This window comes from Athene cunicularia, assembly GCF_003259725.1.
Source record: "Athene cunicularia isolate RWA chromosome 1 unlocalized genomic scaffold, athCun1 chr1_part1, whole genome shotgun sequence".
In the NCBI taxonomy this organism is placed as follows: domain Eukaryota; kingdom Metazoa; phylum Chordata; class Aves; order Strigiformes; family Strigidae; genus Athene; species Athene cunicularia.
The window spans coordinates 62,313,299-62,340,151 of NW_020799091.1; the positions used below are offsets into that span (position 1 = coordinate 62,313,299).

General features: G+C 38.0%; 1 protein-coding gene across 2 annotated transcripts in view; it reads left to right on the plus strand.

Moving 5' to 3' along the window:
- The first annotated feature begins 355 nt into the window (after positions 1–355).
- The window catches only part of NAXD (NAD(P)HX dehydratase), a 51,316-nt gene continuing 24,818 nt past the window's right edge, over positions 356–26,853 (plus strand). For both annotated transcript variants that reach the window (XM_026848915.1, XM_026848926.1), the window contains exons 1-5: positions 356–724; positions 4,144–4,294; positions 5,594–5,639; positions 7,304–7,392; positions 20,612–20,720. In XM_026848915.1, the coding sequence (XP_026704716.1) occupies positions 445–724; positions 4,144–4,294; positions 5,594–5,639; positions 7,304–7,392; positions 20,612–20,720 (675 nt within the window). In that variant the 5' untranslated portion in view covers positions 356–444. The remainder of the gene's footprint in view (positions 725–4,143; positions 4,295–5,593; positions 5,640–7,303; positions 7,393–20,611; positions 20,721–26,853) is intronic.

A 26,853-nucleotide genomic window follows, 5' to 3' on the forward strand; every position in this document is an offset into this window, starting at 1 on the left:
ATTTAGATTAATGTAATTACCTGCAATACACAAATGAGGCTATACTATTTAATAGCCTCCACTTAAACCTTTTTAGAAGATCAAAAAGACTCCTATTGTTGAAGTTTAGTACTACAACAATTAAAAGATGCTTCTGCGTGATTTTTGTGTTGCCTTTATAACTCTGTAGAAGCTGGTGGTTTTGCTTTGGTACTCTGAAATAAAAGTATCTGACATAATTACAAGTCACATCGGAAAAGTATAACAACTTTGTGACATGTTAGGTGCACATCTCTTAGGGAGATTCTTTGCTGCTTTCTTCGTAGGAAATTCTTTTTCTTCAGAAAAATAATTGCCTCTCTTCTTGTTTTAGGCTTTAAAGAAATCAATGCTCCAACTATTACCCCACCTCTCAATCAGCCCAAAAGATCAAAAAAGCGCCATGCAAATTTAACGTTGGATAAAATGATGGAAAAATTCCTGCAGCAGAGCGTGGATACAGAAGAGAAATTTTACAGATATGAAGAGCAAAGGCTCAAAATTGAGGACAAGCGTCGGGAAGCTGAGCATGCTCGAGAGCTTCAGATGTTACAGATGTTGGGACAGATGTTGGCAGGAATTTCCTCCACGGTATCACAAAGGTCACAATCTATACCAGCGAGTCCACCTCAGAGAGCGAACCATCGTTCGTATGGGGATAACTTTAATTATAATGCTATGACAGCAGCACTTTCTCCACCGATAGGTACTTCCTTCTATAGCATAAATAAAAGTTAGGGGTTTTTTTTAAACTTCTCTGTGAAAGCACTGGGAGTAAGTAGCTTTTGAAAATAAACGCTAATTGGAATTATTTAATATTGTGGTGAAGGTGTCTGTCTGATGTAAAATGAAATTAAAACAGCATTCGTACCATTGTACTTATTATTTAATATAGATATGATAGTTACAACAAATTTTAATGAGCAGCATCACACCTTTTGAACCCTGTAAATATTGGGGACTTCTTTCCACATCCACATCTTTGTAAAATGAAGTTAGGAGAAGCTTTTATATATAAAAGGCAAGTAGCACATTTGCTGAATGCTATCTAGAAACATTAGGTACCTTGTAGCGGAAATTCTGCTGCTGTTGATGTTAACAGGCCTAACTAAGTATATGAAGTTAAGGCTGTGCATATGTTTTTTCAGGGTTGTGAAAAGAGTGGAGTTTTGCCTACGTTGAAGTAAGTCAAATGTTAAAATCCGGCTTCTTTAAAATAAATTTATTTAAATCAAAATTCTGAATCTTATCTTTTAATTGAACATCATATCATTGTAGTAGGTGTCATAGAAGGTGAAAATATTGGCATATGTTTTTCTTCTACACAAGTTCATTTATAAACTCTTTGGGCATCTGAATTTATTTTAAAGAAAAAGGCAAAGCAATAGAATTGGTATTTATGCACAGACTTTTCCTTCTGTACCTTATGTGTGGGCCAGAAGCTGATAATCGGATTTTAGCATTCATTAACAGACTTCTTGGGATCTGTGGCTCCGTGTCATTTGTCTTTATCATAGTCTCCTTGTACGTGGAGGTAGACTGCATGGGCAGGAGAAAAACAGGGATACTCTGTCAGTGCTGAAACCAGAGTCAGCTTGGGGCTCGGTGGTTGTAGCCTGCTGCGTGGAAATGAAACAAGTTTCGCTCCGTTTTAATTCTGTTTTTCACGCTGCTTGGAAGAAAGAAGTGTGGTTTGAAAAGGAAAAAAAAACAAACCACTCAGCCTCAGTGTTGAATAATAATCTGGCGTGCCAGATCCTAAAGGGCATTCTGTGATTCCTGAGAGAATCTTTGAGCCTTTGCAGCTCTTATGTTACATACTGCGTTTCCCTGTAAAATGCACAGGGGACTGCATGGTTAGGCCTGTTGAGGGTTTAGGCTGGCTGACTTGGTTTTGTTTCTTCCTCAGTGGGTAGTTGGTCTATAGCATTCCTTGATGGCAGCAGACTTGCATAGCTAAATTATGGCATACGTATGGATTCTGTGTTTTAAATGTTTTCACTTTTAAATTAAAAGGAAACCTGAGGTGCTTTAGAAAATCCCTTACGAAATCTTTTGAGCATCTAGATTGGGGTGATGGTACTTACAAGGCATCCTTACAATTACACCTGAAAAGTGTTTTGCTGGAAGAGTTTCATTGTCTGTGAAGACCTGAAACTAAAGTTCAGTTTTTCTTGCTGGATTTTGTCATACAGGTGTACAGTTGTGTTCCACTGTGCAAAAATGCATTCTATATATTTAACTGTAACAAGAGCAATTTGAGATTCTAATCTTTTAATTGGTGAAGGTGTAACAAAGCATTTATAATAAAATGTGAAAATAATGCTTCAGGCAGCACATCTTTTAAGGAATTAAGATTTCAGTTGTTTATAGCTAAATATGCTTTAGTGTTTGTATAGATAAGTGGAGCTCTGTTAAGAACTGCTTTTTGCGTAATTCTCTGTTTTCTCCCTATATATTATGCAATCACTTTATATATAAACAAAAAACAGCAACAAAGAAACAGGACCTTCTTAACAACGTGGCATTTTAAGGGTTACAAGCTACATAAGTCTATTTCTTGTGTGGTTGGAAAGCACTGAGTGTATGAAGTGTGATTTAAAGAAAATAATCTGCTGTATTTCCAGAGGAGATGAGTGTTTTGTTCTCCTCTGGGTCACTGCAATGCTATTTTGGCCATAATCCAAAACAGGTTTTTTTTCTTTTTTCTTTTTTGTTTTTTTTTAATCGCAGTAGGAATAGGATTCCTGTAGTACAGAAGGATTTTAAAAGCGAAAGATCAGCCAGGAGTATTTATCATTATTGAACACTAAAGCATTTTATTACTGAAGATTAGCACGTCTGGTTTAGGTTTAGATTCTGTGAAAGATGGAGAAAAAGATGCTTTCTGCTGATAGTGCACAGATGCGTTTTCTTGTTTACTACATTTTTTCTACGTTATTATGTCCAAAATTTCTAGAACAGTTGTTGTTGTGTCGTCTGCTCCCCCCCCCCCCCCCCCCCCCCCCGATTTTGGAATTGGGGGGGTGGGATTACTAAATGTTACACAGCTGAAAATGAGTATCATGGGAGTTATTTCTTATATAATTATGTATTACTGTATAGCAGTTCCTTGAGAGCTTTTTAGAAGATCTGTAAAAAAGAAAATAAGCATAGCTGCGGTCTAGGAAGCTAATACTAATGTTCAAATAAATGGCTCTTCTGAACAGAACTGTACAGTTAATGAGAAGCTTTGTTGAAATATAAAAACTTATTCTTTTAGTGTATTTACTGCAATTTATAGTTAAACATTGTTGATAGAAGTGTCCCATGTTAGGTAAATGATTTAATTATCTGTAGTTGGAGTTATTAAAATACTTTCTTTTTTTTCTTCTAAATTTCTGTAGTCTTTCGAAACAGTAATTCAGATATATAGCCTTCTGAGTGTGCTGTTTTAATATGTAGCTTGACATGTAGCTTTGCATCAGAGATCTATAGCTGTATTATAGCTTAAAATTATCTTTGTGTGATATCTGTAGTGTTTGCATCTAGTGCATTGGATTATAGTTTTGTGGAATGGCTTTCCTTTCGCTTAGTAACCACCTGTCAAATAAAAAAAAAATAGCAGTGAGATAGGCCCTGATTCTGCTAAGAGGTGGAAATCTTTCAGGGGAGGTGAAAAATAAGGTAGGGTGTATGTTCAAAATGTGGTTTTAGTTGCTCTGTTCTTGCTCTGTCTGGATGTATTTAGTCCTTATTTCGTGTACCTATTTCAGTTCAGCTTAATTATGGAAGTGATTTCAGGCTGAATTAAGAAGATATTTCTGGTTATAAAATGTTCATATAACTATTCTAGGCTGTTGCCTCTTTCTGTACCTGAGCCCTAAATTAGGATTGTGAGCAGTCAGTGGGAATATTCTCTGCATCAGACCCTAAATTCATTTTTAAAATGATCACCTTCCCTAGTTAGTCACTGTTTTAAAAGCCTTTAAGTGATGAAGCATATGGTTTTTAGAAGTATGTCACTTTGTATACCTTTGAGTGATTTAAGTGATTTTATTAGTGTTTATGAGTGCTTGAAAGAAATACTGATGATACTTTAAGAAAGAGCATAATTTAAATTAATGTTTATTTTCTTCTTTTCAGTTATAGAGAGATCTTTCTCACTGCACAGAACACACTCTCTAAAGGATATGGAGAATATTTTTCAACTGGTGCGCAATGTTATCCCTCCTCTAACAGGGAAAAGGCATAAAGGTCAAGATGGACGTATAGGCATTGTTGGAGGATGTCAAGAGTAAGTTAAACAGAAATTTAGTTTTTGTTTCTGAGAGGGATTGAGGATGTCATGAGTACTTGTAGACGCCATTCAAACACACATTTAAAACATGAGTATTTTCCAGAGAGCTTTACTAGTGCATCATCATGACTATGCATACTTGTTTCCCTGCAGTTGTGTTGCAAAATGTTTGTAGTGAACGTGGCTGAAACTCAGAATGCTTTATCTGTGTCTACGTTGATCTTTTCAGACCACCAAACTCTGTCTGCTTTCAGCATTAGTCTTTTCCCATTGCATGATGAAGTTATAGAATAAGTAGGATAGAGTAAGACAGTGGCACATCTGATTTATTTATTTATTTTTTAAAAAATATTTTGGTATCTTGGGAACTGTGTCTCTTAAATCAGGATTGGAATATTCTCTTACTGTGTACTTTTGATTTTGATCAATTGTGGTGATTACTAGATTTTGTCAATACCTTGTTTTATGTTCTGGAGTAATAGAAATAGCATGTTTCAGGGGAAAAAAGAGATACAGCATGAATCAGTTAAATGGTGTACTGACCTAGAAATAAAACAGGCTCTCATCTTTTCTTGGCCACGTTCAATAATCTGCACAGTACTTTGAATGAGCCACTACACCTTCCTATTTTTCATTTTCCCCTTTTGAAATAGAGATGGCATCTTTTTCCTCTAAAAGGTCTGCTGTTGGACATCTGCCTTTAATAAACCTTCTATAAAGAGTGTAAAAGGTTCTGTCTTCTATCTGGGTTGATTAGCCAGGGGTTAGTTTTCCTATTGGTCTAATGGACTTATGTTCTTACCTCTTGGTAGAAGTAGGCACCTCTGGAGGGTGATTCTGTCCGTATCTCTCTCTTCAGTCTTCATAAAGAGAATTCAGGGCAGCTGGAATCACAGTTTAGGCACTTCAGGTTACACATCTAAAACCAGAAGGGGTTGATCCAGGTGACATATCCCAGATTTGGCTTGCAGACAGTGTTTGATCCTTGTTTTGCTTTGTTTGTCTCTAAACTTTTAAATTGATTATCCAGGAAGTGTTTGCATTTTTTATGGCATGATCTTTGTAAATATTTCTACGAAAGGGTCAGGTGGCTAAGGTGAAATCCTGCACCTTGGAAATCAGAGCAAGGTTTGAGACAGGCTTCAATATAGCAAGATTTTATCTGTCTTTTAGAGCAAACAAGAAAGCTTTTCTTAAAATTTGCTCTTGAATTTGGGACTTTGTTATGGCAGGCTGATTTCTAGATTATCTAATCTCATGACTCTGTTTCCTAACCTAAATTGGTTTTCATTCTAGATACACTGGAGCACCGTATTTTGCTGCAATTACAGCTCTCAAAGTGGTATGTGTTCTTCTATATCAATCCAAAATTAACTTTTCATCATTTGTATTGGCTAAGTGCCATTTTTAAAAGCATTAATTTAAAAGCATTCATGCCGCGCATGAAATCTGAGTTCTAAAAGGTATTCTATTTAACAGTGAAAATCCTTAGTCCTGGATTTGTAGAAATACTTCGTAAATATGTGTCATTTAATGAATTTTCTGTAAATATTTTCTCTATATTAGGTAAAGCTAGGCATGAAAAAATTGAAGATTTCAGCGGGATAACTGTTTTGTCAGAGTCTTGGATAGGAAATTTCAAAACTTGATGAAATATTTTCTCCAAAAGCAAACAATAAAATAAATCAACAGTTACAGTTATGTTTTCAGTGCTGCAGTCAGTTTATCAGAAATATTTTCTGGACCTGATAAGTGTGTTGAAAGAAACAACTTTAGGCTCGTAAAATTCTTACATGCTGTAAGTCTAAAGATTGTTGGTTGAATTTAATGTAGTTTTTAATAGCTATAATCTTTAGCAGAAGTATTTTCTAAGATTTTTTTTCCTAGAAGTTTGAACTTCCTTATTTTAGTGACATATTAACTGTCTAAAAATACATCTACTGCAGACTACATAAATACAGTGGCGATTATTCAAATGTAAACAAATCATGCTTACATAATACATATAATTTTGAGTGATTTATATATGGTGTGTCAGTACTTTCAGTTCATTGCATATGTTTTTCTTTTTGAAGATTTGTTTCAGTAAGTAGGTAACCATTCCAGGTATTTCCCCCCACCTCCCCTGGTGCAGTCTTTCAAGGATTTAAAACTGAAATGATATTATTTAATGTTCTTATATAAGATACTAAGGCCACTCAGCTTTCTCTTCACTTATGTGCAAATAAAATAGTGTACTAAAAGGTGCCCTACTGAAGTCACTTGGTCTTGTATCATTACATCTGCACATAGAGTCATAGGATCAAATCTCTGCATTGCTTAGTAGCTTGGGATGTTAAATGGGTAGTAGTAAAACAGAGAAGATGCTTTCTTTGGGAAATTTCAATATGCAAGACAGATACAAGATCAGGCTTTCTGGTCGATGCTTACATAATTTTTACTATTATGTCTGATTTATTTATTTAATTTTTTTTTTTAGTTGATAACAGAAGCTTGAGGCTAAACTCCTCATCTTTAATGTTTAACTTAAGAGGTACTGCTGAAATTGTGCCAGGCTTTATCTGGTATGGATTTGGCCCACCGAGTAAAAATGGCAGGGCTGGAAATATACTCAGAGATTGCCATAGCTATATTTTGCAAGTATTTTACAGTATTATTTTTCCTCTCAAATGTAGCTTGTCAGTTGTGCTGTTTTGCCTTCCTTCTTCTTGTACATGTGACATTTTAGTCTTTTCTCATCTGAAAATGAGAAACATTTCTCATGGGAGTAAAGGTTCCAAGATCTGTGTTTTCAGTCATCCTATCAGTGAGAAACAGAAAAAAATTATATTGAAAATTAAATTTCTCCAAAACACTTCATGGTAGTCTAAGACAAAATAGAAAAAATAATAAAGTTTGCATTAACTACTGAGAAGAATGAATTCAGGTGAATTATTCACTGAGTAAACTTTGGAATGATGAAGTTGTTATTATTTGGTAATTCTGTTTGCAAATTTTCTTTTTTAGGGTGCAGATTTATCCCATGTGTTTTGTACCAAAGATGCAGCAACAGTAATCAAATCATATAGTCCAGAGCTGATTGTTCATCCAGTTCTGTAAGTGACTTATCTTTTGTTTAAATGAGCAAGTCAGGATTATAGTTTGAACATTTCAGTCTGACAGTTGATTAGTTTGCGTTATTTCTTTTTCTGAGTTACAGGATGGGTGAGCTGGAGATTACAAAAACTGCTGGGTTTGTCCTTTATTTACAAACAGTTAGATATTTAATATAGAACATTCAATTGTGATTTTTTTTTCATTACTATAAAAGTACAATTTTTTAAAAAGCAAAGATCTTGCTTTCTGCTACTTGCTGACAAGTGTTCTGTGATTGTAATGCATTTAACTGTGAACAGTAGCAAAATCCAGAACTAAGAATCACTATAAGTCAGCATTTTGGAATTTGCATTTGAAAGGCAAATAGAGTATGTTCTCTTGCTTCTTCAGTCCTAATAGTATTCAACAGTAGTGTATCTTTTTTCCTCTAACTGCTGTGTATCTAGTCATTTACGCAAAACGATCGGGCAAGAGAGATGTTGATTCTCATTTATTTTCATAAGTATTTTGCATTAGATACACACCTACTCCTGGGAATAAATGGATGTTCTAAAATGATCTAAAATACAGGGTTTATTAACAGGAAGATGAAAAGTTTAATAAGCAACTGCCCTAATTGGGAAAATCAGTTGTGTGCTTCCCTGAATTTGTGTTCTGAAATATGTTACTGACTGGTAAACTTTTACAGGATAAATTGCTTCAATTAGGTGTTATGATGGTTTACAGTGAGCACTGCAAATGAGAATTAAGATGTGTGCCTTAGGTTGGCTTGCACCAGTGAGTGTCAAAGTCTGTTGGTGTACATAGCAAAGCTGTGGTTAAGCTAGAAAAAGTATAATTTGTGTTTGTCAGATAGTGCTGTAAGGAAGGATTTACAACAGTAGAAATATTTCGGTGTGTGAGAAGTAGAATACAGTCTCCCTTATGGGGATGCCTGTTGTTGGAAGCCATAAGTTTATTACATGCTAAAGGTGGGTTTCATTCCTGTCAGTGTAGAGAGCTGCTTAGAAAGAAGTCAGATATCAAGGGCTGTGTTTTGTTGGGGATTTTTTTTTTTTTTACAAAGATAGAAGAAAGCCATGACTTTGGATTTTAGACAGGGGAAAAATGATGTTTGAAAGCAAGGGAAAGATACAGGGGTAGGATTTTTACCAGTCTAACTACACTAGTCTCCAAAATCCAAAAGGCACATCTTTAGTTGATGTTCTGCCTGATATCATATGATAACAAATGAGATGGAGAATCTTAATGACTGTATCATCTTGTAACATGGGTTTTTATGATGTATCACGCTCGGGATACAGCATATGGTTGTCTTGTATGGGAAGGAGTTGACCTTGCCTTGGGAGGAGCATTTTTTTTGTACACATAGAGTTCTTGATGTCTGTGGTAATGGAAAAGGTTAATAGGAGAAACAGAAACGGCAGCAAAAGGGAGGTGACAATGTGTAAACAGTAGCATTTCTGTTCATGGAGGACCAGATTGTGCCTACTAAATAAGGATGGGGTTTTTTTATACGCAGATTCTCACTGTCTTCTATGGAATTCAGATCTCAGTGAAAACTCTGATTTTTCTATTTGCGAAGAAAACTTTATTTTAAACTTCAACTCTGTTTATAAATTCCTCCAGATGTACAGAGTACAGTGAATCTAGAAATTTTCATTTCCATATAGCTTTAAGTCTGAAACTCAATGTTTAATACTTTTATTACAACTGATTAATTTCACCCAGACAGCTGGCTAATTGCATGAAGCAGTGGATCAGTAAATATTGTTTATATGGCATTCAAAATGAAAAAATGCAAATATCAGAATGTTCTGATTTTGTTTGTTAAATTTTGTCATATTTTTATCTCTTCTGCTTCATTTGAGGAAAAGAGAAAACAGTCTTTTCTGGTTAGTTGACTGACTCTATCGAGCCCAGCTTTTATTCGAATTTACACAAACAGCCTATTTTTCTCATAAGGTCCTTTGTCTTCAGTGTCACACTTTTCATATGATCTTTTATATGTTGTGGAGCTGTTTTGAGTTCTGCAGGCATGGCCGGCCGATCTTGATTCAGAGCCTGATCTCTTAAACAGTCTTTGTACTTTCTCCCGGGCCGCACTTCACGCATGGAAGAACCTCCGGGTAAAACCCACCAAGCAGCTACGTCATTGTTTTCTTTTGTGTCTCTCCTTAAAACTTTGCTTTGTTATGATTTCTCCATGACCCTTCAGAGTGACTAGGTAGCTGTTGTACCACTCTCTTATTATGCTAATCATAATTATGGCCCCGTGTACTCCTCAATTCACTGTTTGAACAGCTTGGCATTTTGCCAGGGTTCAGCTGCCATTTTGTACTGCCAGGAGTCTGACATTTTATCATCTCTGTGACTTGGCTGCCGCTACCTTTCCCTACTGCCTTCACCTCACAGGGGATCACCTCAAGGGAAGAACGTGTGGGTTTTTTTGTTTTGTTTTTTGGTTTTTTTTTTGGCTGCTGCCCCCAAAAATACAAGGGTTTTTCTGGCTCGTTAGAGTTGCTGTTGCAGATCTGCGATGGCATGGCTAGTGAAGGTATACGAGAGCTAGAAGTTGCACTCTTGTGTTTCAGGTCCTTGGCAAATGTCTGTCACTTCAAGGATGCAAAGAATGTTATGTGAGAAAGACTGAGTGGGATTGCAGAAGGAGGGTTATGAAAAAACAGGCATCCATCTTGCAGCATTGCCAGGGCAATTCTATGTGGCCCCAGCTGCAGACCATGCTGGGATTCTTTCTGGGGTAATGTCCCATGCTGAGGGCACCCATAGTGCAACTTTCTATGTGTTTTTTTAGTGATTTCATTCCCTATTCCTGTGAGTGAAGGTAAGAGAGCTGGGACTGCACATGGCAGCCTGCGATCTGGAAGGCTGTGTTGGTTTAAGCCCTGCCGGGACCAGAGACCACGTTGCCGTTGTCCCTCCCCCACCCTCGGACACAAGTAGGGCACAAACCCCAGCTTAAAATAAGAAGAAATATAATACAACAGTGTAATAAACAATCTGAACAACAACAGTAGCAATGATAACAACAATAAAGAGTAATAACAGTAAACAAGACAAAAGATATACAGAGAAATACCGCAATGGTTACAGACAGCCCCGTGCTTCCCGGGACCAAAGCCACAAAGGGAAAAAAGTTCCTGCACTCCAGCGCTGGACCTGACCTCAGCATGGTATGAATAACTCAGCTGGAGATCCCTTCCCCCCATCTGCTGGGGAAACTTAACCCCATCCTAGCTGAACCAGGACAAAGCTTCAACACCTGGCTCTGCATCCTCACCACCTGAGCTGAATAATGATAGTTGGGTGTCTAGGGACCATGAATAGTCAATATTATCAGTAGTGCCTTTTTGTTTAGGGATTGTCAGATGCCGTATGTCCCCTTCCACAACAATGTGGTATTACTGAAAGTATTAATTAAAAACTGACCAGCTAACCAGTTTAGTGTTTTTGCTGACTGACTTTTTGCTTTCATGTGAAGTAAAGAGTATATATTGCAGAAGGCAGGGTCTTTTGAATAATGGAATATACTGAGCTTTGGTCACAGCTGCCTTGCTCTTGTCACCACTACCCCTGGTTTGTGCTACGTTTTTCTTTTTCTCAGCTGACATGGTCCCACTGTAAATTCTACACAAATAACAGACAAGATAAAACTTAGCTTTTGCATTTTATTGAGTTTTATTGTAGGCATTTTCTGTGTGGATTTCTGCTGTAGATGTGAACATATTTCCTTGCATTAGTGTTGGGAACTTTCTAGAGAACAGTTTTCAGGGGCTTTTTTATATTTGCCCATGTTTATTTCCTGGCTCAGGTCAGGTTGAATAGACTTCTTGGATACTTGTGTTGGATTAGCTTATCCTGTCTTGATAGGTGAGTGATCACAGAGTTAAATGAGCTATATGAACCCAGCTGGTTATACTTTAAAAGAAGTGAAAATAATCTATTGTGTTAGATTGCCCTTTTGCAAGGACTTTTTCTTAATCTTACAGAGTTTTTCTTTCTCTGTAGGCCAGGAAGGATTGAGATACTACTGAGTAGCCCACTTGTAACCTGGTTGTCAGACAGTTTCTAAAGTCAACAGTCAGTATGTTTCTAGATCTCCAGAGTGTTATCAGAGCAGTAGAATGAGATGTCAGGTTATTAATTTCTTTTGGATCTGAGGAAGTCACATATTTTTTCCCTTATCTCAAAAAAAATGACCCTTGAATGAGGTATGGATTTAGAACTAATACCTTCCTCCCAGCTGGTCGTATCTACAGGTCTGTATGGACTAGGAAATATTGTCAGAATTACTGAAAGTGTTACAGTTGCAGGGTTCGAGTTTTGGTTTGGATTTTGAAAATGATTGTTCTTCTCCATTTGAAATAAAAATAATTGGGGGGGAAAACTCTCATGTGTCTTGCCTGTGTGTTGAGGCCAGTTACCTTACCATTAATGAAGAAGCTTAGCTTACATCAGGGTTGCTGGAACATACTTTACCTAGTTTTATTGGATTTTGTCTTAGGTTTTGATGATTTGAAAAATCACAGAACTGAATCATGGATAGTGAGCTCCTAATAAGTTATTTGAGCTCTTCTAACTAGTGCCAAGTCTTCTAAAGAAAGCCCAGGAAAAATCTTTAAGACTTTTGGCCCTTTCTAGTTCATTGTGTGGAGAGGAGATTCAAAAACATTGTTCATCTGTAGGAGGAAGCTCATACCTTTTAGTTGTGTTCACTAAGGATAGCTATTAAACACTTCTGTGTAATGTAGGACTAACCTCTCTTGAATCAGCTGCTGGAAGAAGTGCAAGAATGCTTGTTGCCAGAGAAAGTCAAGGAGAAAGCACAGATTGCTCAGATTACCAAAAAGATGCCTTCCAAGTGAGTTGGCTGCTGGATCCCTATTATACCTGCAGAGAAGATGCAGGCATAAACTTTGTGATCTTTCTCCCAAACCTCATTTTGACAACAACCTAGCCAGGAATAGCATGAGAAAGTTTTAGGTTTTTTTTTCCTAAGTACTTAGGGAGAGAGAAGGGTCAGTTTATGTGTGCTGAAACTGTTTCTAATCCTGTCCTGCAGTGCCATTGACAAAACTTGTTCATGGACGTGTTTCCTGTGTCCAGCTTTCTTGGCAAAAAGCTGCTGTTCCTTTGCTATATGCTGCAGAGTGAATAAAAGATGGGAGGTGTGTTCACCCCATACACCCCATAGCTCTTTCCTTCCTGTTGTTGCAGAGGTCCTTAGCCCAGGTTTTGCCACCTCCTCAAAATGTGAGAAGTAGCCAAAGATTTTGTCATCCCTGTGGGGAGTGCTGCTGTTCTTGCTGCTTTCTGATACAGCATAAGATATGTATATGTATGTAAGAGCATTTTATTCCAGTTATATCCTGGCCAAATTCATCCTTCTGAACACCTGCCATACTGCTGTGATTTAACACCAGAATTAGATTTCATTGGTATTTAATCTTTCCTGAGTTTGAGTTGAAGGCAGGCATGCCTAGGATTTGCTTTTGCATTTATTATTATAATTATTTGAAAGTTTTAGGGTCTCAATCTATTTTTTCCAGCTGACAACAGCAAAGCAGATATTTAGACTGAGACTTGTTCTGTCTTCTCATGTGTCCACAGCTAATTTTAAGTACTCTGGCCTTCTGGGTATTGATTCGACTGTCATCTGTGCCTTAAGAGTTGAATGTAAACTAAAGAGGGATACCAATGTGGTAAAAGCTTATCACTTCATTGGTTTTAACATTAAAAAAAAAAAAGTGTGTTAGTTTTTATAGGGACATTTTAAGTGTTTCATTCTCAGGGAAATACATTGTCATCTTAAATTCATTCTGTCACTTTTGAAGTCACAGGTTTTGGTTGATTGCAGTCCCTTTGGAAGAATATTTGACAGATTCTACTTATCAAGTCAGTTCACAGGAAATACTAATAGGTCAAAATCACTTCCATGCACTCTGAAAATATGAGGTCAAGACATTTGGTTATTATACTTTGCAGGGAGATTATTATAATACACATTGGTAATGGGATTGCAGTCAAAACATACTACAACTGCTTTAAATATTTGGATATATCTAAATGCACGTTGTAAAATGATTGTGTTGATACTTGTGGTTATCTTTACAAGGCTAGATAAGATTGACCTTGAGTGCTGTTGCCATGTCTGTGTGAGAAATCTCATAAAATAGTCAAGCAATAACTGTTTCTTTGAGGATCTTTCTCACAGGTTATGAGAGGCTCTGCTCTGCATAAGAGAGATGACCCCATTTGGTGTTCAGTATTAAAGAAGTTGTTGGCTCTGCCTATAGTGTGTTGACAACTCAATTCCTAATGAAACAGAAGAGCTGATACCTAAATGGGAGTCAGGTGTCCAAGTGGCAGCTGCGGAAAACAGTTTGGATTTTGTCATCATTGTTATAATATAAAAAAACCAAGACGTGGTAAATACAGCATTTTTTCTAAATGCATACCTCAATAGGTCATTCGCACTGTTACTGCCTTGAAGGTAGAATATGGAGCAAGTAAAGACTGTGGTATCTGTATATTATGACCAGTCTTGCTATGAACTTGTGACACCAGTGCTTCTGGATAGTGGGTTGCTGTTCTTGCTGCTGTGTTAATATTCAGTTAAAGCCTACCAGGTTCGCTTGCAGTGTCCAAATAAACTTACTTAATGGCTGAAAAAGAAGAATAGTACTCAATCCCTCTCTTATTAGGGTCTTCATTTTCCTTTAATTTTCTTTCCTCTCATTTAATCAGATTGATGCAGGAAAATTGATATTGTCTACCCAGCATTTACAGATTAAACACTATTGAAAGGTCTTTCAACAGCCTCGTAGGTGAAAATGACCATTTTGTCTTCTAAACTTTTTTTGGGGACATTTTAATATACTGATCTTAATTTACTAAAGCTATCTCTTTTTAGTCTCTATTTTCATCCAGCCAACTTTATGTCGCTGTGTTGTCACTGAGATTTGCTCTATCTGATAGAGGTTCTTGGTGAGAGACCCATGAGTTGATAATGGGATCAGTGAGATTTTCTAGAATAAGTTATTTCCAGTTCTGCTTATGGGCTCAAAGGAGGCAGCCTCAAGTCTTTGGGCTCCTGGAAATTTTGAGTTAATTTTAAAAAATGATGATTTAAACATTGACAAATATAGCTACTCTTGGAATATAGAATTAGTTTAATTTTATGCTCCAATATTTTTTTTGCACTGGTTTTGCTTTTAATTCCTTTAACCTTTCCAAAATAATCTCTCTCCCTATCTTATTTACCCAGTTTCTAGTAATGGCCTCACCCATGGTTCACCACAATAGTTAATAATTAGCTTTCTGAGATAACTACTTAAATTCTAGAGCTACACATTATGGCCCATCTTTTGCTCTTTTGATGTAGTGTATAACATGACAGGATCTAAATGTTGGCAGGTCTAACATTTGATTCACATTAACATAATTACCTGCAGTGCTTGGACAAACAAAACTGAAACTCTTTCATCCTCAGATCAGAGACTTTTTCCCATCTTTGAAGATAAGAGTCTAGGTTGGCTTTTGAAACTGCCCACTTAAAGTGGCTTTGCCTGAGTTTATGTAACAGACTTCTGCAACAGTATGTTTTAATGCATTTGGAGTTGCCCTAGTCACACCAAGTGTTCACAGGTAATGAGCAGAATTTGAAAAATATACCATCCATCAAGAAGCCATATAGCTGATCAAGTGATGGCATCCTTGCTTGTGACCCATGTCCTTCTCTAGCAGGAAGTCCCACTGACTGAGGTTTTGTGTCCAAACCACATTTCTGATTACTACGGTGGTTCCAGGTCTCTGTAAAACACATGTGAAGAGCTGCAGTCCCTCTGCCTCCTGTCTGCGCTGTCATTCATGCTTATCTACTATTTCTGTAGCTCCTGGTTACACCCATGCTGACTTCGCTTCACATTTTCTTGTTTCCATGTAAAATTTGACAAGGCTGCACCTTATCACTGTTGTTCCTTTTGCTCCTCTAGAAAGCAACAACAGTAACTGTCATTCATCCTGAATGAGGAGACCTGCTGTGTTTAAAGCTTTCTGTAATAATTTAAAGCTATTGCCTTGGTGTTTTTTGATCATTTGGTGAAAGCCAGTCTTTGAATAAAATGCAACGTACTGCAAAGTTTTCTTTTTTTTGGAGGGCTGGGAATGGAGTTGCATTTCAGGCCCTAGCTGTCAAGTGTTCTCCCACTCTGGGCAGTAACCAGCCTAGAGCAAACTTTCAAGCAGATGGCATCTCTCAAATATCCATTACAAACTGCTTTGGAAGATGTTTACAAACTGTGGGTGATATTAGGGCAATGGCCACCATCTTTTTCCAGGCTTTGTTTTTGCAAAGGTATATCAAGCTTTCACCAAGATGAAGGTCCACAGAACTATGATTTATGTCAGTTTTGATTGTATGATAGTGAAATATAGGAGGAGTCCTGAAGAGCCATAAGCTTGACTTAAAGTTTTTATTTTCTATATTAGCTTTTCAAAACTGAAAGGTATCATAAGAGATTGTGAGGTTGTGCATTAAGAGGTAGCAGTGAGACTCTGCAGTACTGAATGCAGCAATTACTGCCATTAAGTACCATAATGCAACCACTGCTGTTTCTGCATGCAAAAAATAACTGAAGTGGCAAGACAAGAGGAATTTTTTTCAGGTTGTATTGATTTTAATTTGGAAGCAGTTATCTAAAGCTACCAATAATTCATAAAGAAAAATTGTCCTCACCATCTCAGAGACTCAGTGCTGTTTAATTTGAAGAATATGTGTAGATTTTGCGTGGAAAGTACTTCTCAATACGTTCTAGAGGTAGAGAAAAGAGCAAAAAGATGAACATTCAGGATGCTGAACACTGTACCTTGGCCCTGTCTACACAGGGCTTCAGGGAAGGTGAATGATGAAGCGGTTGTGTTTTCACAAGAGATCACAGTCTTCCCAGCCTCTGCTGGGTGAAGCTTTGTCTCTCTCTGCTACCTCACTAATAGCCAAGGAAAGCTGATCAGGTAAACATCTGTGGGGTTCTTTTTCATAGTGTGACCCCTCTGAGACTCTCTGCTTGCTTATTTGTTTAGATCTGCTTTGACTAATGGACAATGTTTAAAGTTTATTGAATGATTGTTGACATTAGCTTTAAAAGACTCTTGCCTACTGAACGTGTATGGGATGAGTTATGGAAACTCCTTTGGTTTTCGTTATTAATTATTCTGTTGTCTTGCAGTTGTTATTTCCATGTTTATCCTGTCATAGTTCTTTTGTGTATGCAGTCAGAGCTTTATTGGTTGTTTTCCAGACAAGCTAAGACTTTGAGGAAGCTTTTGGGGTTTGGAGGGGTGTTGGTTGATTGCTTGATTGAACAACAGTGAGCTGTCATAATCTAGGTTTTCATCAGAATGGCATCTGACAACATGTCACATGACATGTAGTGGTTAGCTGGAAGTTATGTAGCTGTTTGAAGATCTGTTAATTCCCTGCAAATGTGCAGCTGTGGTCTGTCACCAGAATCTTTAATTGCACACATCTGCACAATGGTACTGTAGTTCATTCTCCATGTTTACAGGTGTTACTGCTTGGATTCAGCTTTCCAAACTTTCTGTTGTGTATGACCATGGTGCAGAGAGTATATTTTCAAATTATGGGAAAGCCAGACTGTTTCCCAGTCTCTTGCCTCATCACCTTCAAAAAAACTTGCTTTATTTTGGGAAATCCCTGACATTCAGTTAATCAGTTTCTCTCAAAGGTTTTTACCTTCTTTTCAGAAATTCAAATGCTGTTTTCTTGTGGCCTTGCAAGAGATTTCTGACTCCTCTTTATATTAATAGTAGCTTTGTGCTTTAGAGTAGGGGTATTTCATTAGTGATTCCTGTTTTGGAAAAAAGCCAAGTTGCATATCCAATGGCTCTCACCTCTGAAGGCAGTGCTGATTATTGCTTACTCAATACCCTTCTGTCAGAACCTGAAGATTGCATCCCTTTTGATCAAGTTAACCTTTCTAGACATTTTCTTATTTAAAAAAAAAATACAGTGCTAATTTCAGTTGTGTGTGCATGTCTTGGGTAGTGGAGGTGATAATTAAATGGAGAAATTTGAAATCAGGTTAGCAATCAGGCAGAGAAATTGGCATGAAGAGAAAAAGGAGGTTAACAATGTTACTTGTGTGAGCCTACTACACAGCAAACAGCTGAAGACCTGGCTTGCATTCTGTGCTGGTGCCCCCAAAGTATTTTGGTGTTTCTTTTTTTGTTGTTCTGGTTTTGATCCACAGGCAAACAAGAATATACACTGCCTTTTTCTATAGCAATAAACTCAACAACTGTCAAGGAATATTTATTCCCAGGTACCCAAATATGATTATCTGTACCAGCAAATTATCCAAGCAATCCTTGGTGAGGTTTTTAGTCCATGCCAACTAGACTCTCCAAACAACTTCTTCCACTGATGAGGAACTACCATGATCCAGGGAGTGTGCCTGATAGGCAGCTTGAGCATTACCTGCACTGAATCTGGAGGGTGATCTCAGTGTCAGAGAACTCTTCTGGGCATGTTTAGATGCTATGTATAGACTCATTAAGAGCTAGAGGAGTTTCTGTCTTTGTGCTAAATCTCATGGTCAGAACATTGAAGGTGAGACCCCTTACTGAAAAAAAGTTACTTACTGATCATTTGTACCCTGTTAGCTTTAAAATGCTACTACTTTGATGTCTGTGTATGGGAATAAACTGTAAAATGACATGATAGCCCTTCTACTTTAAGAGAAGCTGTAGTCACAGAATATTTGTAAGGTGTCTTTAGTTGCACAGCCACAGCTGTTGTGAACATCCAGTATCTTAAAGTGAAGTTGGCATGATGCTTCTCTGAAGCAGTATTTGTTCTGCTTTCTTTATAAAGAATCAAAATCTATCAGTTATTTTACAGCATTTTTTTATAGCTGATCTTGCAATGTAATAGTCATTATCACCATTTTAAATCTCTGGGCCCTTCATATGCCTTGGGTTGCTTCTTGATGTGAAGTTGCAAAGGAGTTACGTGAACGTAATGTTTGTAAAATGCTTTGAAGATGAAAAGCTCTACAGTAGGTTTTTATTATTACCAGAGGCAAAGTGAGCAGGAGTGGCTTAATGTTGGACTGTTCATTTCCCAAGAGATGGCTTTGTTTTGAAGAATGCACATTATCAATTGGGTTGGAGACAAAATTATCTTATTTCAGTCCTGAATATAAATAAATTGCCAAACTTTCTACCTTGAGATTATTTGTATGAGATATTTGTAAAAGAGCAGAGCAGTTATGGTACTATCTATGGCTCTGTTCTTAGCTTACATTTAATGGAACATTTGTTTAATGTATTTGGCTTCTACTATCTAAAGGTATTTTGAATCCAGTCCATTCAAACAGCCTTATATATATATAGCAGTATTCTTATATCTATATGATATATAGATATATATGAGAGATGTATTTGAGAAATATATATATATATTTGATATATATATTGGTCTTCTAGGGATAAAATCAGTTTCAGCATGTAAATAAAAAAAGTGGTCTGCATTCCAAAATGGTGACATTTTATTAGAGTTTGGTTCACGGACAATTTTTCACATGTTGAACCTACCACATATAAAATAACTGGCTTTTTTTAATAGTGCTTTAAATATTTCTTGACTCATTTTTATTTCCAGCCTATATCTGCATCATAAACTGGTAGGTGGTTGTACAGGGACATAAAAAAGTGAGCTGTTCTGCAATTCTCAAGCTACTACTGTTTCCTTGTGAGTTAGAGGAGCAGGGAGGGAGCTGTATCGTTCAAATGGAAATTCAACTTCAGCTCGCTAAGCGGGGGGCTGCTTCAGAGAGGCACCAATGTCCTCACGTGGTTCGTTGTCTCCCTTGCCCTTGCAGCAGGTCATCACTTCCACCCAGCAGCCTTGTTTTGACAGAACTGTTTTGTGGTGTCAGCACAGGGTGCCTTTGGGGAGCGGGCGCTGCTGCAGCCGGGGATTTCTGAAGCAGCTATTGTCAGTGGAGGGGCCGCTGGGCCGCGGCCAGGCGCGAGTGCATCCCTGCGGCCTTCAGCCGGCCGCCTCGCTCCGTGCAGCTGCAAAAGCTTTGGGCTCCTGCCTGGCACTTGCAGAAATCGTTGTGGAATTTGCTGATTCTGCCAGACGTGAGCTAAACACTTGTTCCCAAGTGGTGTGTCCCATCAGTACAGCTGTTGGTTATGAAAAACATGCAAGGGCTTTCATCCATAATAACAGAGCTTTATTGAAGTATTGCAAGCTCAAAATATTCAGAGCAATACTATGAAATAGTACCTCCTTGCTTAGCCTATAGGTAGGTTTATTCCCCCATGCTTCAGTTAAAATGTTCATTTATCGTTGTCACATGTCAGAGGTGGGGAGGGAGGCTAAATTTTCCCTCCTACTGTCAGTAAGGATTAACTGACATTGTTGGTCAGTGCTTTCAAAATATTCTGACCTATTTACACAACAAAACTGATCAGAACAAAATAAACAGTTCTGGTCAGGGGCTGAATGCTGTATTGTGGCAGCTATATTTGGCAGTGGCTTTTCTCATCATTTCTCCAGTGTAGACAAAACAATACTACAGAAATCTTAAGCATTACAAGCAGATAATACCCTTACTGAATAGCTTGATTCTCCTGGTGCCTTTTGGGGAAAGGGGACAGTTTGGCCGTAATTCAGTTGGAACAAATGCTTATGAAGCAACTGACAAAAAAATGTATGAGTAGATTTATCATTTTGCCATGCAGGGTAATAAATAATTGCATTTCCAGCGAGCTGCAGCATATACCTGCGAGAGGGTGAACCTCTTTCCAAGTTGTAGTCTCTGCAAAGAAGCATTAAATAGGGAATTGTGACAGACTGTAAGAACTGTTGGTTTCCTGCTTGGGTTTTATTTTTTATTTTGTAACAACCATAGTGGATACTTGCAATTGCCTCTTCATTTTATGTAGTATCCCCTAAGGAATGAGTTGAGAGAAATGTTTCATTCTAGCTATTTGGACAACCATTCCATATTTCCTGGGTCACAGATTTTTGGTAGTTTGGAGGATAAAATTTCCTGACACTCTAGATAGGAAATACATCTTTCTATCTTGCATCTTCAACTCGGATTCTGAGAATACTAAAATGAAGCCTTTGTAAACTTGTCTTTCTTTCCCAATTCCATTTAGTGATAGTCCCAATGCTGTCCATGAGGTGGAAAAATGGTTACCACGACTGCACTCAGTTGTCATAGGACCTGGCTTAGGTAGAGATGAAGTTCTTCTTGAGAACACTAAGGTAACGTGTATACTGATATTTTATTCTGTGTCTTTATCTCGAGTTTTATTAACCACTGTCATGTCTAATATGATTACACAAAAGTTTTTGATAGGATAACTAAATAACAAATTGAATAAAATACTGTGACTGAAAATTACAGCTGTTAGTCATGGTCTTCATTATCAAACTGTAAGCATTACTTTAAATTCCAGGCATCCATATGGTTGTTTTGATTTGCCTTTGTTTTGATTGTGAAAGTTTCTAATTAAGAAATAGATACTCGCATCTCTAGATAAAGGGCTCTGTGTTTTAGGTGCAAAGCACCTGTACTGTGAGAATATAAATATGAATATGAATTCCTAATTTTCAGGACCCTCTTTGGCAATTTGAATCAGGAGAGGTACCAAAGAACAGGGACTGTGTACCCATGCACTAAGAAATAATACTCTTCCTTATAAATATATCCTCTACAGAGTATATTCTCTACTCTGGATAAAGAGGCAATCCTATTTTCTGTCAAGCCTTAGTGGAGAGCCAAAAACATGAGCATAGATAGTTCTGTACTCTAAATAATATGTACTTACACCGTTGTCCAGATGATGTCTTCTATTACTGGCAACACATCCTTGTATGTTCAAGTATATCTTTCAGTCTAATTTTGTACAATTTTAAATCTTTTTTTCCTGAAAAGTATTACTGAATTAATCAGTGGTACTAACAAGTGGAATTAATATAATTTACAGAAACGTAGACAGTTACACAGTGAAATTGCAAAACAGGGCAGACAAGAGACTGGACACCACACTGTCCAAGTAGTTTAGAATACTTTGGGAACTATGGAGGGTGATTTTGCTAGGCTTTTGTTAGAGGAAGTTCTTGCTTCGAAAAAATGTTTGGTTTATGATGCAGAGGTGCAAAACTAATAAAGAGCATGGATTCAGAAATAATTTTATTTCAGATCAAGAAATCAAATTCTATTCTGAATGAAAGATTTCATATTTTGTTTGGCTTTGAAAACATTTTTTCAGAATTGTTTTTACAGAAGAAAACAGGCAATAATTTTTAATTTTTCCTTGTTTTTTAAAAAAATTGTTTTGCTGAAGGAAAACAACTTTAACCAAAAGGAAATAAAAATTCATTTAGAATATCTAGCATATCTTAACATGAACTTCTTTCACAGCAGAATTCCATCTGGGTTTTATAAATATCTGTCAATGCGCTTATCTGTATTACAGAAGTATCTGGAAGAATCCTTAATTGTTTTGGTGGTGTTTGTTTTTTTTTTTTCTATCATTGATGAAAATAATTTTGCTTTCTTAGTGAATTACGAGAATACTTTTACTTCAGCCTGGCTGTCCTGTGTGAGCTAGCTTAAAGTTAGAGACAAACCCAGCCAATGAAGACAAGGCATTTGGAAGTTACTTCATGCTAAAATCTTAGGCCACGTTCATGTGAGCTGTGGATCTGACATTAATTTCAAGCCACATTAAAGTTCAAGTTCTTTGTCTTCACTGTAATTATGTAAGTGTTCATTAGTTACACGGTCTTGTTTTTTTATTGTGTAATTGGGGACAAGTGAATCCTGATTGCCTGCTTGAGGAAGACTAGTGCTTCTCTGTGCTGAGGAAAGGCTGAGTCTCTCTCTTGCTTCAATGGCGAATTTTAAGCTTTGTATCACTTCACCTTCAAAAAAAAAAAAAGGCAAGTGATGATAGTGTTGCTATTTTAATCTTTCATAGGAGGCTGGCTTGGTATATAATTTTCTGTTTTCCCTTTAAGCTAACCTCAGCATGCTGTCATATGAATACAGGGCTGAGATGTAGATTAGTGTCTGCTTTCTGGTCAGGGTTTTGTATCAGAGTGACAGTGACAATGGGAGAGAGAGCTTCCCCTCTTCCTCCTGCCCCATTAAAGTGCTGAGGTGTAGTGGTCTGTCACCTCTCTGATGCTGTTCTTATGTCAGTTCTTGTCAGTATTGTGCCAGCACGTTGTCAGTGAATGTGCTTGTCTAAACAGTCATGTGCTTGGACTGCTTCTCTCTTGTGAGCATTGAGAAATCAAGATACTAATGCAGTAACTTGCAATTTCTGGTATACAGTCCATGGACAGTGTTTTATTGTTGAATAGCCTGAGTACTTTTTGACCAGATGGTGCATCTCTCTCCAGACCAAAGACTGCATTGCTTCCTCAGCATCTTTACTATGTCACCTGCCTCTTTCATGCTTAATGCCTGCAGTGTGTGCACTGTGGCATTTTAGCTGCTTTCAACAGTCTGATGGAAAAGAAGCATCTTGTGATCAGTTTCCTTAGGTTTTTTTTTTCTTTTGAGAGTATAGTACTACTCTTCAAATATATGCTTATTGGCTTCCTGTGATTGTCTGATTTTGGCTGTAATTCCATTTACAAGTCCTGTTTCGAGAAGCCACTCTACAAGTTATATCCCACTCTTGTATGCCACCTGTGTGGGTCTGCGCCAAAACCCTCATGTGCTGTTCTTCAGTTGCCTGAGTTAGGGCTGATGGTCTGTCAGAGCTTTCTAGCCATGTGTTTGCTGGACCAGGAGCTGCAGTTTCAGAAAAATCTGAAGCAAGCATTTGCTGTGTCCTTGTAGCTGTGCAGCTGGATCCCATGCAGATGTTCCAATCCCAGTCTTGGCCTGGTAAGACTGTCCAACTCAAGAGCAAATAAGCAGTCCAAATATATTTCTCTTCAAGAGAAAAGGACAAGAACATTTCTGGAGTGTGCAGGTTAAAGCATCTCTGCTCCCCAGTCTGCTTCAAACCTCTGAAATGCCGTTAACACAGCATTTGCTGTGGCCAAGTTCCACAGAGGTGTGACCACCACAGCCAGCTTGCTTGTAGGCAACCTCAAGCCATCTGTTTTTCCCTTTCAGTGTCCATGATTTATTCTGGCCAGAGACGACAGTACCGTTACCTCCCTGAGTTCGCCTCAGTTGGTATGCTGCTGGTGGTGGTTTAGACTGTTGAGAATTTAACTGCCATGTGGAAGCACGGCCAAGGTCCCTATGATGGTCCTCTGTCAACACTTAGAAGCAGCGTATTTCCAAAGCTATTGGATGTTCTTTTTTCACACAGCAGCAATATTATGTGCCTATCATATCTACCCACCACAGCATTCTTCATTCCAGGGATATGGCTATTCCAGGGATATTTGCATTTCTAGTCTTACTCTGATCTGATTTTTTCTTGTAGCCTGAGGCTTGGAAATGAGGGAATTTCCTCTCCTGCAGGGTGATGAGTCCAGCTCCCAATAGGACTTTGGAAGGAATATTATATTCCTTGCATAGCCCTCTGGGAGAGGAGACAAATGCTGCCTAATGCTCCAGAATGTTCTGCATTCTCCTGCTGTCTAGCAGTGAAGCAGTTACAGGCTTACCTATGTTCTGTATCAAGTTTCCAGCCTCTTGTCATCTCCTTTCCCCTATGCCTTCTGGCACGAGTGTGATGTTCCTGTCAAATTTTCTGCTTCTGAATTTGGTGAATCTTTAATGTGTGTTTACTGGCTTTGTGGTCAGATGGACTGAAACATAATTGTTGGTAGAATAGTAATTACTGTAGGGCTTGAGTAGAGAAAAGCATTCATCCTTATGAAGATCCTTCACTGAAGTTAGACTTTGACGTTAGAATCACATTTGCTTGTCACCGAGCTCCTTGACTCTCTCCCTGACGTGGTAGCACCACATCCTGGACTCTGCCACTCCAGTCTTGCTGTGTTTTGTTTAGCAGCAGCAAAGTTACATTAACATTTTCAGTAGAGCATGCTTGTTTCCCTCTTGTAAGAGAGGTGATAGCAAGAATGGCTCTGTGTAACTCGGGTTACATGGTAAAATCAACTGGGTTCTCAAACCGCATACTTGTTCCTCTTGCTCAGTTCTCAGTCTTTGTTTTAGCTCCAAGAAAATGTCCTAAATACCAGCCTGGGTTCTTTTGGCTGAGGCCCTGCCTAACTGCCATTTCTGCCCGCTGCTGTTGCTGTTTCTCTTCCCCCAACCCCCTCGCCCTGCAATGCTACCCTCAGCCAGTTGTTTGCCCTTAAAAATCTCTGATATCTGTTGTGATATAAATGTCAGAAATCTCTTTTTCCACCCCTAGTGACATCATCTTAAGGTTGCATGGAAATGTCTTGGCCATGGTTAACATCTGGCACAGGGTGGGAGAGGTTTGGGCTGTTGTCATGGATCACCTCCAACAAGTGTGTCCTGAGAGAGCCTGTTTGAAAATTTCTTTTTCAGATGGACTTTCAGTTTCACCTCAACTGAGGTATCAGCCTTTCTGTGTTTGTTTTTGATTAGTTGGATTAATTTCCCCCTTTCTAGCCTTATGACTTCAGGATTTAGGCAACACTTTGCAGCCTTAATAAATCATGAGAACAGGACCAGGTGCTTTAGTACACTATCTGCACTAGTTTTTGCAAGCTCAAGAGGACTACAGAACAGAGCCACCTTTTGTTGTCATAGCAGCCTGTTAAAGCTAAATCTGCTGCTAAGGGTTTTGAGAAGCATTTTCCTCTTGACATCTGAGCAGCCCTCTGGGTTCTGTTTGTACCTAGTATAAGATGCTTGAGAAGCATCCCAGGCTAGTGCTGCAGCTGGCAGATTAGTAGTATTGTCTGTGGTACCTACCACCATGTATGAATATGAACAACAGAATGTATTACTCTTTGGAATCACTGCTCATGTTGACTCAATTATTTACTAGAATAGTATTTACTAGATATAAAACTATTTACTAGAAAACTAATTCTTCAATGTGCATCACATGTATTTGATTCCTGCTCTGTTTATACTCTCTGGAAAGTCCCCTGAAGGTTTTTGCTGTGGGGATTCAGCATTTCATAGGGAACTGAAGTAACAGCAAGGAGATGCTGCTTTCTGTTCTCAACCCTCAGCTAGGAAGAGGTGAAGTAGGTGGGATCTTGTGCCCATGATACTGGAGAGGCAAAGAACAGAGAGGCATGTATGTGCATCTGCTGTGAGAATGTGCGTGTAAACTCTTACTTTAGCCCTCACGCAACCCCCAGTATGGATGCATATACCACAAGTAGTACCCAGTGAGAAACTAGCCAAGCCTCACTGCTTTCAAACAGCCCAATGAGAGTCAGAATTTGTGGACATCTTCACCTAAGATGAGACAGTTGCTGGTGTAGGATGCAGTTCTTTCTCTGTGATGGTGGTACTGGTGTGGATAAAGCTTGGGAATGCCAGCTCGAGGCAGAGAGATCTCCTTGGTTGCACTAAGAACTAACTATTGCTGGCTCTGCTAAGAACTATTAGTATTCAGTGGCTTCCTCGCAAATGTCTTGATTAGAAAAACAGTGTTTGAAAATATGCTAACAGGACCTTAAATACAGGTTTATGCAGCTTGCAAGCAGAATTTATTTTCTAATACATGTAATGGATCTTAATGAAAGTCATTCACAGTGAAGTAGGATGTTTATTCACGTTCTGTGTGTAGGCTTATATTGTTGTTTAACTTGATACATAAAAGCGTTTGTAAGCAAAATGCTAGAATTGGATACCTTTTCAACTCTTTCTGAGCATCATTCAGCTGGAAACCCTAAGAAGAAATTGGCAGTGATAAATTCCAGAGTTCATTTTAAGTTTATGTTTATCTGTTTTATTTTAAGACAAAATGCCAACAGCTGACCATGAATATCTTAAGCCATAATCAACCATAAATTGGAAACCTTGTAGAGTTTGCTTCATGAGTGCAGCCTTTCAGTGGATAAGACAGCATGAGAAAACTTGTGTCTTTATTCTAATTTAGATTTTTTTACTTTAGATTGGAGCAAACAGTATTACTGCTTACACTGAATTTGGATGTGTTTAGGGATGCAAGTGTATAAATGTGGCTTTTCAGGTGATGTCTGGCTGATCATGAATTTGGGAGGGATAGCTAAAAAGGAGTGTTCTGTTTTTTTGTGTAACTAAGGCAGTGTTTCAGAGGCTTTTGCTTCGTTTTCCTGTATTCCTTATGTTTAGGCATTACTTTTGATGATGTCACTTCTTTTAAGAATTTAGCATATGATTGAGGCAGATACTAAAAAATTGTTAGTTGCAGTTTTCTTCCAAGTTTGACAGCAAGTGATCTATGAATTCAAATAGGGAATCTACAAGTAGATCATTCTCATA